The sequence below is a fragment of the Sus scrofa genome, chromosome 16 (genome assembly GCF_000003025.6).
Source record: "Sus scrofa isolate TJ Tabasco breed Duroc chromosome 16, Sscrofa11.1, whole genome shotgun sequence".
NCBI classification, from domain to species: domain Eukaryota; kingdom Metazoa; phylum Chordata; class Mammalia; order Artiodactyla; family Suidae; genus Sus; species Sus scrofa.
In genome coordinates, this window is record NC_010458.4 from 12,094,193 (window position 1) to 12,113,362 (window position 19,170).

Sequence of the window (19,170 nt, forward strand, 5' to 3'; positions counted from 1 at the left end):
GCATTATTACTGTCATTACTAGGCATTTCAAAGTCACCATGGGAGGTAAGCATATTTTCCATTAAAAGATTATTTCAGTATGAAATCTGTCTGAACTATTATTGCCCATAAACCTGAATAGCACAAATGTTATACAAAAATAAGAAAACATTTTATTCTTTCAAATATTATTTTAGTGAATAAGAACAAAATGAAATGACTGCACTTCTGGTATTTGGGGATTTTTAGCATAAGGATGGCTATATTTTAAATTTGTTCATGTGATAAATTTTTAGGTGATCTCTAAATGAGTATCACTTTTAATGTGAAGAGTTTTTCATATGTCACAGCATAGCAAGACTCACTGGAAAAATAATTCTTACCTAAATCACATTATTTTTCTTAATTATGTAATTATGTCATAGTAATTATGACTTTGTGTACTTACCTGCATTCAGTGTACTTCTGTACCAAGATATTTAGTCCATGAAGAAACTGTTTCTTCCTAGGGAAAAAAGACGCTAGAGACAAGGTAGTTGTAAAAACTGGTTTATTTTTTTAAAAATAAATACAAAAATATAAATATAAAACATTAGCAGATAGAATTTGATGAAATGAAATTGCACAAACGTTTGTATACCAGGTTGCATATCACACTTACTAACACAACATGTACTTTTTTTAATTTAATGTACAGAACAGGATATACCTTAAAATTTTTCTTCACCTTTTGAAAGCTTCATTTGCAAGGGAAGGACAGGTATTTAACAGAAGCGGCTTGTTTGTGAGGTTGCTTAAGGGAGAACTATCCTGTTCATGTTTCTGAAATTATCTTTTATTTCCTAAGATGGACAACACTGATTTCCATAGCTTTGGCTCTTGGAAGTGATTAAATAAAATGTATATATTCCATGAGACATCCTACAGGAAAGAATTAATGTAATTAAGGAACAAATTAAGTGGAAATGGAAAAATTGTGCTGAGTGGCAGGAAAATTCTCCTGAATATCAAATATTGTGAAGCGGAGACGGTGTCTGTAAAGTTACTTCCTCGTGTTTGGGCAGAACACATATCCTAGGTTAAGAGTCTTTGTCACTTTCCCCGCCCCCGTACATTTCCGCCAGCTTATTAAACCGAGGGCCCCATTCTCGGAGGTAATCGTAGTTCTGGTCTCCATCAGTGGTACCTGACTCTAAAGAACTCAGAGATTCTGCGATGGAATCGTTTCCTTCGTAGGCGTAGGTAGCCAGGGAGTCATAGGGCGGGGCGGTGGGATCCAGATCATGCTCCTTTAGCCTCTCGTTGATGAAATCTCGGACGTCAGTATTATCCGGCGCTGTAGGAGTCCTCCGGGGTATAAATAAAGTTTCTGGAATAATATCTCGCCTCAGCTTTTTTTCCTCAATAGCTGCAGGATTCCTCAGGGTGCCAATATCAAAGGCCTGGGTGTCCTCCTCTCCCCCACCTTCATCGTTATAGCTCACGATGTTGTCTCTGATATCTTCCTTAGACAAGATCAGAGGCTCTTTTTTCCGCTGCCTTTTCAGGGCTGCAAACAGTACTACTATAACTTGAAAAAAGAAAAAAAAAAGGGAAAAAAAAAGATGCATTAGAGGACCACAGAAAACGCTATATAAATAACGAGTGTACCTACTATAAACGAGTTTAAGTATTTAGGTTTATCTGAAACAGATTAGATTTTAGGGTTGATTTGTTTTTTGTTTTTTGTTTTGTTTTTGGCGGGGTAGTGGAGAGGGGAAGGGAGTGTTGAAAGGTTTCTCCAGGAAGAGCTGAGTTTAAGAGCAGTGATTCTAATTTATTTTTAAAGCAATATGAAAGATATTTCAAATACAGTGACTTATTTTATCTATTTTTCTAAGAACTGTTTAAAGATAGTTTCTGATGGTACAGGCATTATTTATACTTTGCATTCAATAGTGGCATAAGATGTATAAAAAAATAGACACAAAGTGAACTCAGCTTCAAATAAAACAATTAAGAAGGGAAAAAAATGCCCATATTTTTAGATGCCTATGCAGTATTTAAAAAGCAGCTTTCTTTGCAAGACATGGAGTATTCGTTTCTGTTAAATAGCTTTGCTAATGGATTTACATAATTTTTTTCTCTTACATTATTACTAAAAGACCTCTATTACTGGGGGAAAAAAAGACCATATTATTTAGACATTATTAGTTTAGAAATTTATGAGTTTTTCCATGGAAATATATATTACTCATAAGACCAAAAAATAAAAAGATTGCGGGATCACATGATGGCAAAGAATGAATTCAAATTACCACATTGAATTAACTATAAAAATCATGTATGAATCTCAGGTAGAAGCATCTTAAGTACAGATCCACAAGTAGACATGTGTATCACTCAGATAGGACATTTCCCTATTTCCATGAGAAAGTATTAGTAATGATAATAATAATAAACTATTCTTTTAATAGTCAAAATAATGGTAATAGTACCAAAGGAAGGAGAAAGTTAAATTCTCCCTGGTTGTATTAGTTTCCCCACTCTTATTCATTATCCTCAAACGTTTTGGCCATGATCCCTTTAAATGATGACTTGGAGAAACAGATGTAAATTCAATTAGATGAAGGAAGGGAAAATGTCTTAGCACTTTTAGCCCCACTGGAACAAATATTTAAAGGGTATGGGATTTATAACTAGAATGGACTGAATGTGTCTCCCAAAATTTCATAGGTTAAAGCCTAAATAAATTCCCAGTGTGATGACATATGGAGGAGGAATCTTTGGGAGGTAATTAGGTCATGGGGGTGGCACCCTTACAAATGGGATTAGTGGTCTTATAAAAAGAGAGAGAAATAGTTGCTCTCTGCCACTTGAGGATGGTGAGGATACAGGTGGAGATAGCAGTTTGCAAACTAATGGTCTCACCCAAGACAAAATCTGCCAGTGCCTTGATCTTGGATTCCCTGTCTCCATACTGTGAGAAATATGTTTCTGTGACTTAAGCTACAGTTTATGGTATTCTGTTATAGCAGCCAGAATGAAGGCAATTACATTATTATGTAAAGTGGTACTAAGTTATGTTTTCTCTTTTATAAGACTTCTTGTCCTCAATCTTGTGTGAGAGGGCAAACAAGGGCCTTTTTTTGTAATGCCACAAAAAAAGACAGTTTTAATCCACTGACAACTGTTCTTGACCCTCAAAGTGATTAAAAAATAAATAGGTCACCACCAAGAGGAAAAAAAAATGTTTATTCTTCAAGTTTTTTGAGAAACCGTGACCTTTTATTTTGGCTAAATTCATGTATTTGTGCACACACGCACAAACTTGTGATGTAAAGATTTTAAACCTCCGATTGCTTATTATCCACCAAATGATCTTACCCAGTAAAAAAGGTTCTAATAATGAGGATAATAAAACTTACTAGGATTGGCTTCAAAACCCAGTTTATTTCACTGTTTCTTGAAATGTCAGATAGAGTGTTTTTTGATGAGGGTCACAGGAATACTCACAATAGTTTCGAGATAATGCAACTAGAGGGCAAACAATCTTGATTTTTAATTCAAAGGCAGTTAAGAAGCAATTTGCTCTGAGTTATAAAATCAAGTATTATTGTTTTAGGGACAAGTGCCTCATATAAAGGGCTATGTTAACATTATATCAGTGAAGAGATAAGACAGTGAGGCTTTTATCCACTGTAATAAGGAAAATAAGGGGGAAATAAACTTTAGATTTACTGAAAAAACTACACATACAGTGCCTTGCCTTGGCATGGCTACTTAGACATTGCGTAACCTTGGAAAATGTTTTGAACATTTCCAAATTTTACTTCCATTGTTTAAAAAGGAAAATAATAACTACCTGATCAGATAAAATATTTTAATACAAATAACATCCTATCATTAATTTATGTCTGTCTTAAATATGGGGGTTTTTTTGGGGAAAGAATCTTTTTTGGGGGGGATTATATTAATAGCAACATTTCTTATAAATACAGTCAAGTAAATCATCTAGGAAACAAGCATATTTTCTCTAAAGTTTCTTACCCAGCAGAATAATGATGCAGAGAAGAATGGCTATCAAGGCCCCAGTGCTGAGGCCGGCAGGAAGAAGCAGGGCTTCGGCACTGCAGGACTGCATGTTGCCTTGGCTGTCGCAGGCACAGACTCTGATGGTGAGTGTGCCAGTGCTGCTCTGAATCGGGTAATCATTGTCTGATATCACCACAGGCAAGAGATAGGTGCTTATTTCATGTCTATTGAATCCATTTTTTCTGGTTAAAATCCTGGCAGTATTATCTAAAATAAATTTTAATATATTAAAAATGGCTGGGGACAATACATTTGTCTCGAACTGATCACCCTGCTTTGACATATAAATAAAAAGATGTTTAGGAGTTCCCTGGTAGCCCAGTAGGTTAAGGGCCCATCATTGTCCCTGCAGTGGCTTGGGCCACTGATGTGGTATGGGTTTGATCCCTGATATGGGAATTTCCATATGCCACTGGTGCAGACCAAAAAAAAAGATGTATATGTAAAATACAAAATTGATGTCAATTTTTCCATCAAATTATACAAGACAATTCAAATACAGATAAGATAAATAAGATAGTTTGAGAACTGAATATGATAACTACTTATTAGATTTTTAACTAATTCTCAGATGTTTTCAAAGTTGTGAGTTTTTATAAAAAATCCTTTATCAAAATTACCCAGATGGTAGCATATTATTTTTTGGAGTTTTCAGAAAATATAACATTATGCATATCATAGTAAATGCTTTTTATTTACAAATGTATGTGTGTCTACCCATGCACAAAACACACATTAACCCAATATTCATGAAGATTAATATGATTAGCTAGATTTTAACTATAGTTCCACTTTAAAAATCAGCAATACAGTCAAAAAAACCTTCAAAAGTCCCAATACATGAAGAACAGTGAGCGAGTTACTTGATTTTCTTTGGCGGGGCGGGGGGGGAGGGGCATGCCCGTGGAATGCTGAAGGTCCAGGGCCAGGGATCCAGTCTGCACCGCAGCAGTGATCAAAGCTACAGCAATGACAGTGCCGGATCCTTAACCCACTGAACCACCAAAGAATGCCCTAATATTTTTGAACCTTGATTTCTACTCGTTAAAATTAATACAATGTGTATTTAACTCAAAATATTGGTGGAAGACAACTAGTGTGGTTGGAGTGCCTAATAGACACACAGAAGGAAGGAGGGACTTAATCAAGGCTAGCAACCTACTACCTAGTATACTGCTATTGATATTTCTTTTATCTGCTAACTCACCCAGTATCCTTAAATGTGAGTTGTGATGTTAATAAAAAATTCTCTTCTAGCTCTACATAACAAATATTGAAAAATGAAGTCAATATATACTTGAATGATAATTTCCTATTCTGTTTGTCCAATGTGCTGAGTCTTGTTTTAGCCAATCCCATAGGCTCTTTAAAATGCCAGGGTAGGGATAGGAGTGAGTTAGGAAATTGCTAAATCAAACAAACAAGAGAGCAAAATGTAAAAAATTAAAAAAAAAAGAAAACTGATACATTTTTGCAGGTACAGTGGTTGGACATAAAGTAATCGTTTCCTAAATTATTAGTAAGAAGTTAAATCTTATATTAATTAACTACTTGTAACATAAGCTTGGAAAGTAAATTACCCACATAGAAGATGTGCTTAAGCAAATTTAAAAACTAAATGTGATCCTAATAATTTTTCAATTTTGATTTTTCTTCCAAGAGGTATTAGGATACAATTTTTCCTTTTTCAAACATACACTAAAATAAACATTTATAGGGAGTTCCTGTTGTGGCTCAGTGGAAACGAATCTGACTTGTAACCATGAGAATGCGGGTTTGATCCCTGGCTTCACTCAGTGGGTTAAGGAACTGGCATTGCCATGACGGGTGTAGCTCAAAGAGGTGGCTTGGATCCCATGTTGCTGTGGCATAGGCTGGCAGCTACAGCTCCAATTTGACTCCTAGCCTGGGAACTTCCATATGCCACAGGTGCAGCCCTAAGAAGCAAAAAATAAAATAAACATTTATATACATGTGGATTTTTTTAAAGTCTTCTTGCCTTATATTTTCTGTAACTTTTCAAAATTTTCCAAAGCTTAATTTTGCCTCAAGAGCTTTTACACATTAGAGAACCAAAGTAAGTTTTACCCTAAAACGAATCATTCTATTCAAGTAATTTTATTAAATATTCAGAAAGTTTACGGAGTTCCCGTCGTGGCGCAGTGGTTAACGAATCCAACTAGGAACCATGAGGTTGTGGATTCGATCCTTGGCCTTGCTCAGTGGGTTAAGGATCTGGCGTTGCCGTGACTGTGGTGTGGGTGGCAGATGAGGCTTGGATCCCGAGTTGCTGTGGCTCTGGTGTAGGCTGGTGGCTATTGCTCCGATCGGACCCCTAGCCTGGGAACCTCCATGTGCCAAGGTAGCGGCTCAAGAAAAGGCAAAAAGACAAAAAAAAAAAAAAAAAAAAAAAAAAAAAAAAAAAAAAAAAAAATCAGGAAATTTATATAATGCTTTTGACCTATAAAATAGTGAAAAGTGAGGGAATCTTAATAATGTGATACCAAGTGTGGTATCACAGAAGCAGGAAATAAATGTATTTTTTAAAAAAGTGATGTAGAAATTAAAGACTTTTAAGGTGAACATATAGATAAATGAAAGGCTATTTTCTCAAGAAGATTAACTTTAAGGTGATGTCTATGTCATTGGAATTTCTTTCAAAATCCACCCAATAACAGAAAATAGTGAATTTATGCAAGATAAGATCAAATACTCAATCAGACTTTTGGATATTCTATTTAGTGTATGTTCAGGTTTATATTCACATGGCTTCAGCCCTTACTTTGAGTAGCTTACCTAAGATGGGAAACTCTTCCAAATATAGGAAAATAGCACTATTTATCAAAAGTTAATTACAATTAGCCTCAAGTTGTTTTCCCAGTAATTATGAAATTCTGTGATAAGATAGTACTAATTCAAGTCTCTATTTCTTTTTAAAATTGAAAGGTGGCTTGTTGAGCTCCAGGGCTCAGTTTAACAGGAACATAAGGCAAATTAAAATACAATTAGAAAGAGGTACAACATTGTTAACTAAGTACTGAGAATATACAGTTCAAATTCTATGTATAGATTACCAGCTCCAGCAAATTAAAATGATGGGTATTGTTTTTCTGATATTCAAATGTAATTGGGCATTTTTTATTTTCTCTCTCAAATCTCTGTTAATTTTTCCAAACACAATAATTTTAGAGGGACAGAAAACATAGAAATTTAAGAAACTTAGATTTAGTAAGCAGATGTTAACAACTGATGCTCTCCCTTCAACAAATTTGTCCAGTTTCTCCTATATATCTCAAATGATAGTTGCTCAATGTAAAGCTATTGACTTTCTTAAACTACTTTCTGACATTCTGAAAGCCACCTAGAATTGATAGCACAATCTGGCTCTGCCAGCATACCTACATAGAAAGGCATTTTAAATATGCCAATGTAGTCATTAAATTTAAGAATAACATCTATAGTTGCTCTAAAACAAGTATGCCTTTTTAACAGCAAATAATTGACATAATTAGTTTTACATAAATTTATTGAGGAAAGAAAATCTCTAATTACATAGCTTATAATTACCATACATATTTTCTAAAGAATAAAGCTGTTCTACTTTTAAAAAAATAGTAACAATTTTTGTATTTTCCTCTAAAATATGTTTCTGTTGTTTTTGAGAATGTAAGACATAATGCTTTTTATTTTTGATCACAGAGACATTATAAAATTTAGATGTTATATGAGAAAATAGGGTATCTTGCCTTTATAACTAACCTTTTGCACTCAATCGCTTCATAGACTGATGTAGCTATTTCTTTTTCTTATTCTTCTTCTATGCATCTTTGGCTCTGGTGAATCTGCTGCTATTAAATCTCACTGAAGTTTGCACAAGAGTCTCACTGAGTCATTCATTTCTCTGTGTGCTCTACCATTTTTGTTATAGGAATTGATTATTTCCAGACTTTCTAGTCCTTACAAGAGTCCATCTTTTTATTAGTACCCATTAGAGACTTCTTTCATGTATTCTATTATTGCAAAATTCAAGAGAGTCAACACTGTCAATTACCATATCTCTTTAAAAGCCTAATGAAAACAAAATTTTGTAACACAGATCTATAAATTAATACATAATATATATAGAAATTGTTACTTTTGAAAAATTCTTGTTCATGTTACCCTAAATCATAATGAACACACTCTAAAATTTACCTCTGGAGTTCCCATTGTGGATTAGCAGGTTAAGAACCTGACATAGTATCCATAAGGATGCAGATACAATTCCTGGCCTTGCTCAGTGGGTTAAGGATCCAGCACTGCCAAAAGCTGCAGTGTAAGTGGAAGATGCAGCTCAGACTCGACCCCTAGCCCTAGAAGTTCTATATGCCGCAGGTGTGGCCACAAAAAGAATGAATAAATAAATAAATAAAAATAAAAATAAAATAAAATAAAATTTACCTTCATTGTCCTGTACTGTGAAGTTTGGATTGACAGCAGCTAAACTGAAGAAAAATTTCTGTCCACCTAAAGGGTCATCTTTGTCTACTGCACTTATAGTCTGTATTAGCTGCACAAGAGAGAAAAATGAATATTTATCAAATTCCCATGGATATAATCTGCTTTATAATATGCAATTTCTGAATATCCAACTTTGTCTAACATTTATTTAAAATAATTGATTTTCTTCCTTATACATGTGCCTTTATTTGAATTATTCCATCTTGTTACTGTTATTTTAACAGTCTCCATCTCTCCCTCCCTTGACTCCCACTTCCCTCTCTGTTTCTCAAGTTCCCCTAAATATTATCCATTATTATTATTTTTTTTGTCTTTTTGTATTATCTAGGGCTGCACTCGCAGCATATGGAGGTTCCCAGGCTAAGGGCCCAATCAGAGCTGTAGCCGCCGGCCCATGCCACAGCCACAGCAACGCGGGATCTGGGCCACATCTGCAACCTACATAGCTCAGGGCAATGCCGGATTCTTAATCCACTGAGCCAGGCCAGGGATCAAACCTGCAACCTCATGGTTCCTAGTTGGATTCATTAACCACAGGAACTCCCCAATTTATCCATATTTTTATTAAAATGTTAAATAATGCTCGTATTATTTACAGTTTTGTTAATTTGATATCACATTTGAAGTGAGTAGTTTATTTCATGTATATATATATATATTTTTGTCTTTCTGTCTCTTTAGTGACACACCCACAACATATGGAAATTCCCAGGCTAAGGGTCCAATCAGAGCTGTAGCCCCCAGCCTACGCCAGGGCCACAGAAACTCGGGATGTGAGCCACATCTGCCACCTACACCACAGCTCACAGCAACACTGGATCCTTAACCCACTGAGCGAAGCCAGGGATCGAACCTGTGTCCTCATGGATTACAGTCAGGTTCGTAACCACTGAGCCGTGATGGGAACTCCTCCTATATCTTTAAACATTTATCTGGAATGGTTATCTAATATACTAAAATTTAGAAAATTAAGGTCACTATGGCTGTCCTCTTCATCAAAAGTAAACTGAAAACTATTCAAAGGATATAGAGATTTTTATAGATAATACTTTATATAAGTTAATAAAGGGAAGACAAACATTATGTACTTTGACAGTAACCATTCACTTCATTTGCACTGTCAATGAAATTATATATTTTTAAATTCAACATATACTTACTATGAGGAACAGTTATTTTGTAAGGATCGACTTTTTTTTTAGGGCCACACCCGCGACATATGGAGGTTCCCAGGCTAGGGGTCAAACCGGAGTTGTAACTGCTGGCCAACACCAGAGCCATAGCAATGCGGAATCTGAGCCATGTCTGCGACCTACGCCATAGCTCAGGGCAATGCCAGATCCTTAAACCCACTGACTGAGGCCAGGGATAAAACCTGCATCCTCACGGATGCTAGTCAGATTCGTTTCCGCTGAACCACAGTGGGAACTCCAGGATCCACTCTTTGATTCATTTTAGGGTAAGAGGATATTAAAAGGATCTACACTGTAAATAAACTATACTTCAATAAACTAGTTAATTTAATTAATAAAACTTAAAAAGCTATCTATGGGGAGTTCCCATTGTGGTGCACTGGAAACAAATCTGACTAGAGACCATGAGGTTTCGGGTTCGATCCCTGGCCTCGCTCACTGGGTTAAGGATCCGGCCTTGCCCTGAGCTGTGGTGTAGGTAGCAGACGCAGCTCCGATCTGGCATTGCTGTGGCTGTGGTGTAGGCTGGCAGCTGTAGCTCCATTTTGACCCCTAGCCTGGGAACCTCAGTGTGCCGCAGGTGTGGCCCTAGAAAAGACAAAAGCCAAAAAAAAAAAAAGAAAAAATTTAAAAAGCTATCTAGTAACAGTAGAAAATGTAACACCTTATAGTATAATCAGATCACTGCTTTTAATATATTAAATGATTAATATTATGCAAAATATATCTATAACAGATAGCTATATTTTTTGGATATATATCCATTTTATCCTTAATTATATGTATAACATTATTTATATATATTTGCATATTTTAATTTTGCAAGAAGGCTTCAAATTTGTTAAATATGTCTATTGATAACTATAATAAATGGTCAAATTAATCCTTAACTGAAAGATAGTTTTTACTGCATTAAATTAATTTAATATTCTATTACTGTTTGATAGAAATATTTTCCCTAAAGCTTTGTTTATTTTAAAAGATGTTTTAAGTTTAAAACATTATGTAAAATAATTAGAAAAAATAAATTATTTTCACTATTCTGGATTAAATTATTTCCTTTAAAATTTCCTAGAAAAAATTTTGTTAAAATCGAGGTACTCTTGGCAGTTCCTATTGTGACTTATAAAGAGCCCAACTAGTATCCATGAGGATGGGGGTTCAATCCCTGGCCTTGCTCAAAGGTTAAGGAACCTGCATTGCTATGAGCTGCGGTTTAGGTCACAGATGCGACTTAGATTTGGTGTTGCTATGGCTGTGGCATAGGTGGGCAGCTTCAGCTCTGATTCAACCCCTAGCCTGGGAACTTTCATATGCCACATATGTGGCCTTCAAAAGCAAAAAAAAAAGAGGCACTCTCCAATCATTTACTTCAAAATGATACAAGAAATATATTTGGACAAAACAAAGATAGGTATTTATTACTGTCTAAAAAAATAAGCAGCAAAAAAAAATTAAAATTTTAATTTAAAATATATTTTAAAATAAACTACTTTATGAAATTTTAGTGGTAATTTAAGATTAAATAGAAGAATTTATGATTAGTGTCCTATCCATTAAAAAAAACCCAAATGATAGTATATACACGAGGGAATTAGGATAAAAATGTTAAAATAATTTTAAGTAATACCATTTAAGAGGAATCTATACAATTACAAAAATATTTCTTGACTGACTCTTGTTTGTGGAACAATCTAAAGAATTTTATTTTCAAATAGTGATTTATAGTAACAAGTTGAAGAGGAAAATAAATGGCATAAATGAAATAACGTAAGAAGAAAGGAGAAAAATGGAAATTCTTATGCTTTTATAGATATCAAAATTAATTTGTTTACTCTCACATATAGCTGCATAAAAGTGACATAAATATAAAAGTAGAGTTAATGTTCTTTTAAAATAAAAACTACAATATCTCATAATAAAATTGCATTTGCAGCTATGATTACAAATTATAATTCTAGTTCATTTTCATGGACCAAAATAACACAGTTCAGAGCACAAAATAGCCGCATCTTCATATATATATGTGTGTGTATATGTATACATATACATATATATTTATATAATGCATATCTATAAGAAATTGTAAAGTTTTCAATAAAAATTCTCAATTAAGATGTATTATTTTAGGAGTTCCCATCGTGGCGCAGTGGTTAACGAATCCGACTAGGAACCATGGGGTTGCGGGTTCGGTCCCTGCCCTTGCTCAGTGGGTTAACGATCCGGTGTTGCCGTGAGCTGTGGTGTAGGTTGCAGACGCGGCTCGGATCCCGCGTTGCTGTGGCTTTGGCGTAGGCCGGTGGCTACAGCTCCGATTCAACCCCTAGCCTGGGAACCTCCATATGCTGCAGGAGCGGCCCAAGAAATAGCAACAACAACAAAAAAGACAAAAAAATAAATAAATAAATAAATAAAGATTTCTTTCAATGAATGTATCCCATTAAAAAAAAAAAAAAAAAGATGTATTATTTTAATGAAAGATGGTAGCACTGTATATAGCAGCAATATGTCAGTGATTTACTAATGTATTTTCACTAAATATTATAAAGGGAATAAATAAAACTCATGTAATAATACAGACAAAACACAATGGCATGTTGCAAATCAATATCATATCACAACATATTTTTATGATCAGAAGAGTCCTCTATGCCGATGGAGGTACTTACTTCCTTTATGAGATATATTTTTTTTTCTTTGAGACATAACTTAACTTGGCTTCTAACTCCAACTTCTCCATATCCAGCATTTACCTTTCAATATAGTCTTCCTTTCCATTTCCAGTCATATATTAAAAAATCACATTTTATTTTGTTACTAATACCATAAAGAGTTTCAACAGAAATGAGAAGTTGGCAACAAGGAGATAAAATTATTTCCCCTTTCTCTCTATATGAGCACTCATTATTTTATTTCTACTAGAGACAAATTCATTTTGACCTACTGCCAATAAAAGAGGTTGCCACAATTTGGAGAAAAAAAAAATAACAGGTGATTTCAGTAGCCATTTCAAGAATATAAAAACTAGACATAGAGGAGTTTCCTCTGTGGTGCAGCGGGTTAAGAATCGGACTGCAGAGGCTTCTCCTGCTGTGGAGGCACAGGTTTGATCTCAGGCCCATCACAAATGGGTTAAAGGATCCTGTGTTGCCACACCTGTGGTGCAGATTCAATTCCTGGCCCATGAACGTCCATATGCCACAGGTGCAGCCATTATATAAAAAAAAAAGACAAGTCATTTATGTTTTATCTCCCTGGCAACTATATAAATTGGTTTGTGTTTTCACCAGGTTATTCTAAAATAATCTTAAATCAAATGAGGGGTGTTTCAAGGATCATAACATAAGGGCGTGTGGGATGACAAATGCATTTTATAAGATAATTAGTTAGAAAACTGGCCACTAAGTTTTAATATTTTTGCTTTTTCAGTGAAAAGGCTAATAGTTTCTGCTTATAAGAAAATTCCCTTTGCTCTGGTTAAAAAGCACTCTTTTCAGTCATTTGGAAAATGACTAAACATCACTTTATGGAAAATATGTAATGGAATTTTGGGGATTGATAAGGACCTGGAGCTTAAATACTATTAATGAGTAAATATAAGCAGTACTTCTCCTTGGGGGGACTCTCTGGGAAACCTCCTGTGAGACTGAATGCTATCGCCTCTCACAGAAATTAAAAATTATGTATGTATATATATAAAGTATATTTAAAGTATATATATATATATATATGTATTATTTACTGAAGGAGTAGGTCATGTGTGAAGGAAAATGAAAGAAAAGAGAAATAGCCAGTTCCCTTTTCTCTCCTTTCCCAAAGTTCCCTGACTCTGTCTGACATGGAAAAGATGGGAGTCTAGCTGCTTAGTTCAGGCACAAGAGGGGACTATTAATTCAACATCGATTGTAAGTTGCATCCTTTCCTGGGAGAAAGTCTTCCACCCTTAGGCCAGGGAATAGGCAAGAAAGGAGGATGGGGTGGCAATAGCTTTATTTCTGTCTCATTGTGTCCACAGCAAATAAAAAGAATTATGTTTCATGTTGTTCTAAGTGCTACTCTTAAAGAGCACTTAACTGAGAGGAGTACTGGGTGAATTGAACTACTCCATAAATAACTAAAGCATACCTAAAAGCCCCCAAAGCTTCCACTTCCCTAGAAGGAGGGAAGACAGAGTTAACAAATTAATTTCAAGAAAGGTTCAGTGAAGAAGGACTTTATCCAACGACCTTTCTTCTTCTTCTTCTCCTTCTATTTTTTTTGGCTGCACCTATGGCATGCCAAAATCCCCAGGCTAGGGATGGAACTTGCGCCACAGCAGCGAACTGAGCCATAGCAGTGACAATGCCAGATCCTTAATCCACTAAGCCACCAGGGACCTCCCAATAACCATTCTGATTTTGCCTGTTAGGATGTCATAACGTAGAATTTCATCACTGAGTATAAAACAGTTTAGATCAAGCAAACATTTTCAACCTATGACACCAAAATTACATCTAACAAACTGTTCTTATTAAAAATTATTATGATGGGGAGTTCCTGCTGTGGTGCAATGAGACTGGCAGCATTTCTGCAGTGCTGGGACTCAGGTTCAATCCCTGGCCTGGCACAGTGGGTTAAGAATCCTGCATGGCCCCACCTGCAGCATGGGTCTCAACTGTGGCTGGAATATGACCCCTGGCCTAGAACTCCATATGCCTCAAGGTGTTAAAAAAGAAAAAAAAAAATACTATTGTGGGAGACTGTTGCACATGCAGCCAAGTTTGTCAAAATAGGATAACTACTTTTTTTTAATTAAAATCATCTTTGATTATTTTCCCTCAATATACCAACTTTTTGTTTGTTTGTTTGTTTGTTTAGGGCCACAGGTACAGCATGTGGGAGTTCCCAGGCTAGGGGCTGAATCAGAGTTGCAGCTGCTGGCCTATGTCATAACCACAGCAATGCCAGATCTAAGCTGCATCTTCGAGCTACGCTGCAGCTTGAGGCAACGCCAGATCCTTAACCTACTGAGCGAGGCAAGGGATCAAACCCACATCCTCATGGATACTAGTAGGTTTCATTTCTGTCAAGCCACAACTGGAACTCCCCAACTTTTTTTTTTTTAAGTTCCAAAAACAGGAAATTACTGAGCAAGGAGTTCCCGTTGTGGCTCGGTGGGTTATGAACCTGACTAGTATCCATGAAGATGTGGGTTCGATACCTAGCCTTGCTTGTGGGTCACAGATCTGGTGTTGCTGTGGTGAGCTTGTTGTGGTGAGCTGTGGCCTAGGCTGACAGCTGCAGTTCCTAGCATGGGAACTTTCATATGCCACAGGTGCAGAAAATTACTGAGCCAGATATAGGTTAAAAAAAAACAAAAACCTAAAGAAAATAAGCACAGTCCTCCTTTACTTTGAATACATCCTATATTTTGAATACATTTGGAAATCAGTATTTATGACTCAAATGTTCTGAAAAGATATCTCTTGAAAAATCAAATAGAATAACCATAGAGGGAGCAATGTATGCAGCAGTTGCAAAGTGGGTAATTTATCTCTTGGAGAAAAGGCTTCAACTTGTATCATGCTGAGCCTGCCAAGCAGAGGACTATTTGGAATGGTATTTTTAGGGCACACTGTTTCATTAAGAAGTAGGTCGGAAGTAGCTAAGTCATTTAGGTACTCCAAATTAAACATTTCCATAACATTTTCAAATAAAAAAATGAATCCAAATGCAGCAATTTTACCATTTCAAACAATAGACAGGCTATTGAATTCCCTTTGAATCTTCTGAAGGAAGTATTTGAGTTATTCCACAATGTAATTTGCATAAAAATGTAACAGTGACATTGATGTTTATAAAGAGCATCAAATGATGTCAAAACACAATACAGTTTTGTGATGGCCTCTCTTTCTTTAATAAAACACATTTGATTCTCAATTATTATTTATAACATGTAGCTTCCTTCTGTAAAGATAGCACTCAAACCAATTAAGAGCATTTCTTTCAGCCATACAGGCTGCAGCTCTCCAAACAACAAAATGAGTCCATTGAGGAAAAAACTTGAAGAGTTATAAACAAAGCTGGTGCAGGAAGAATGTTTTAAAGGACGAAAACTAAATCATTAAATATTTTATGTGTTGCTATAATGATGCAATGCAAGTATAAGTCTTAGGAGCAAAGTCAGTAAGCAGCCTTGCCTCAAAATCGTATTTGTGTACATTGCAGTCTTGATAAAACGTTTTGCTGATCCCAAGTATTTGTCGCTGTGTTTTCCCCCAACTTTCATTTTCCGTATCTACAGTGGTTACCAACATTTATCTAATGGCATAGCGGCGCTTTGTTTTTTTGTCCTTGTTTTTGAAAATTTAAAAAGCTATTTCTTCTTACACCTTAACTTTTGTGGCTAAAATAGAATCTCATATTTACATTTGAACTTTAGGAAGGACATATGAAACTTGTTTACTGTTATTTAAAACATTTTCAACTCCCCAAAACCATCAGCCTGTGGTTTTGTTTGTTTGTATTTAATTATATGACCAGGACTTCATATGAGTGATTTTATTCTGTTTACTCATTCCTCTCAGGATTGGGAAAAGAAAATATTTAACGTACCTGTTAAAATCTTGCTACACTTTTAAATCCTCTGGGTGCTTACCTGTCCTGGTCTGGCATTTTCACATACAAAAGTGTCATAAAACACAGCAAATTGTGGGGCATTGTCATTAACATCCAAAATTCTCACAAAAACAGCCACTCGAGTCATCTCTTTGGGATTGTCTAGATAAGGGAAAGGAAAAATTTGTTTAGGAAGACACACTTGTATACCAGATTTAATTTATATAGGCATCTTGTGGATATTAAGTGCTTCCCCACAAATAAGCATCCACTAACGTAATGAGCAACTGCAATAAAGAAAATTACTGCAGTGTCTAATTAAGTACTCATGAATTCAGTAATTATTGGGCTCAAGAGTACTATTAATATTTTGAAAAATCTTTTTCAAAACACAATCCAGTGTAATTGAGTTCATATTATATTTGTATCCTTACTTTCCAAATATATAAAATAGCAAATATGTAAAATCTTCATTATACATCATTATATCACTTAATTTATACCCTTTTTTTTTCGAATGAAGGGTAGTTTTAAATAAATTAGTAACTTGCCCAAGGTCATCTCCTATGTTATAGGTGTTGTATTACAGCCTACTTCTCTGAGTGCTTTTAACACTTATGTGTATTCATTCCAACAGCTACTCTTAACTCTCTTTTTGGAAATTTTAACCTATAGCTATTAATTTTACAAATTGGATGGAAATTTACAATGAAATACAAGATTTTAGCTATTTCATTCATGTAGTTGTTACTGGTTACCATCTCAACAATTCAGGCTCAATTCTGTACAACAAAATTAATTTTAATAGTAATACACACTGTAGTAATCATGATTTTTTACTTAAAATGCTAAAATCAAGATTATCTAAGTTTTCAAATAAAATATGCATTTAAAATGTTTTGATGTGTAAATGGAATTATAAAGTAACTTGGCCTTGAATAACAACTTCATATTAGAATTGCATTATCTTCACCATGGATTTTTTTAGGCACTTGCACTGGTATCTGAGAGGGTTTTGGCATCTTAAATTTAGCTTATATTCATCAGCCTTTGTGACAGCACAAAATCTCAGTTCAACTTCTATGTGAACTTTGGCAAAGTCAAGCTCAAGATCAATAATAAAAGGAGGAAGGACATAATTAGCTAAAAGTAAAACAAAACAACGACAACAAAAATAGCAGATTAGCTGAGGGACAGTGGCCATCTTATTAAATGGCTTCTACCAACATGGGTTATGAATAATATAATTTACCCTTGTGAAATTCATCTGACTTTCTAATTTTATCTAAATACTTTTTCAGATACAAGGGTTAAAAAACAGTCAGGTACAAATAGGGAGTATTTTTTCCTCCTCCTTCCTTGCCATGTAATTATGTTACTAAAATAATGAAATCAGCACTTTTAAAAAATAAAATGTAAGAACTAATTACTTGGCCACGACATTTTATAAGGCTGAATAGTATGTAGGAAGGCAGACATAATTCTTAATCCATTTGAAGTGTATTTACCTTGTCTTCCCCTTTTCAAGGGAAACTTTAGAATGCATTTCCTCTTTTAACACTCCTCTTAAGTCTTCCATTGGTCTTAACCCATATGTATTCAGTTCTCAAGTTCTGATTTCTTATTTGCTATTCTACTGCTGCATATGGTTCTTTTCTTCGTATGTCAGGTGGTTAGAGTTTAGACCTTGGAGTCAAACAGAGTTGTCTTGATCCCCAGATCTACCAGTCATTTATTGCGTGACTTTGGCCAGTTTATGCTCTCTCTCTTAATGCCTCAGTTTACTCAGCATGAATCAAAACAGAACTTTTAAGCTTATAAAGTTATCTGAATAATTAAGTGACCTAATGCATGAAAATTTCTTATTAAAGTATCAGTCTGTTGGTAAGCACTCAATATCAATACACCTTGTCTATTGTTATTAAGATCATGTTTATTATCACTGTCATTTCTTCTTCATTTCCTTATGTTACTTAAGAGTTTATCCTCTCCTTTTCCATACAAAGCATCTGCACAATAAAAATGTGTTAACTAACTTTCCTATAATTAATTTGAATCTCAAAAGGAATACATTTGGGAAAAAGTGGAGAGAGGAGGTAAAAAAAAAGAAAATGCTTTTTCACTAGTTTCCTATCTCTTCTGCTTCTAAACCATTTGTTAAAACTCAGAGGCATAGTGTTCACCAACAAATGAATCCTCAACTACCCACAGTTACTGCTTGTTGTATTGGAGAAGAGTGGGAAGGTCTGATTCTTCCAGAATTTCTAGAATGTGCTCTTTAGCCTATTTTTAGAGTTAGTGGTCATGAAAATGTTTTCTTTCAATATAAAATCTCGACATGGAAATATCTCTTTTATCGGTAGCAATTCACTTTCTAAGTGTGCCACAGAAGCCGAGAAAGACAGAAAAGTTTCATATCTTAAAAAACTGTACTGTGAGTCCCCTTCCTCATACAATATGGAGATTCTCAAGCCTCTTTATACATAACTCAAGGCTCTTCAAATCAAAAGCTAAATCCACAGGGATAAACATGCTTTGTAAAGCAGCAGGCCTGGAGTCACCTATTCAAAAAACAGTGCTTACACTAATCTTTTTACGGGCAGATGCAGCAGCTTATGTTTAAATAAAAATATAAAGCATTGCAAAGAAGCATCATCCTGAATAATAGCTGGCATATATTTACAACCAGAGCCTCTCGGTCATCCAGCAAACTCTACTGTAGCAAGAATGTATGAGCAATAAGGATCTCAAAATGTACGTCCTAAGGTAAAACCATGCCATGTATTCATAGGCTTTTCCACACCTCCAGGAAGAAGAAGCTTAAATT

The 19,170-nt window shown here is 35.0% G+C and overlaps 1 protein-coding gene across 3 annotated transcripts in view; it reads right to left on the minus strand.

Moving 5' to 3' along the window:
- The window catches only part of CDH10 (cadherin 10), a 182,986-nt gene continuing 164,310 nt past the window's right edge, over positions 495-19,170 (minus strand). Inside the window, exons 9-12 of one of the 3 annotated variants that reach the window (XM_021076631.1) lie at positions 16,384-16,505; positions 8,494-8,602; positions 4,009-4,260; positions 495-1,549 (exon numbers count right to left, since the gene is read on the minus strand). In XM_021076631.1, coding sequence (XP_020932290.1) covers positions 1,059-1,549; positions 4,009-4,260; positions 8,494-8,602; positions 16,384-16,505 — 974 coding nt within the window. In that variant the 3' untranslated portion in view covers positions 495-1,058. The remainder of the gene's footprint in view (positions 1,550-4,008; positions 4,261-8,493; positions 8,603-16,383; positions 16,506-19,170) is intronic. The other 2 variants (XM_021076630.1, XM_021076629.1) reach the window with 2 other exon arrangements.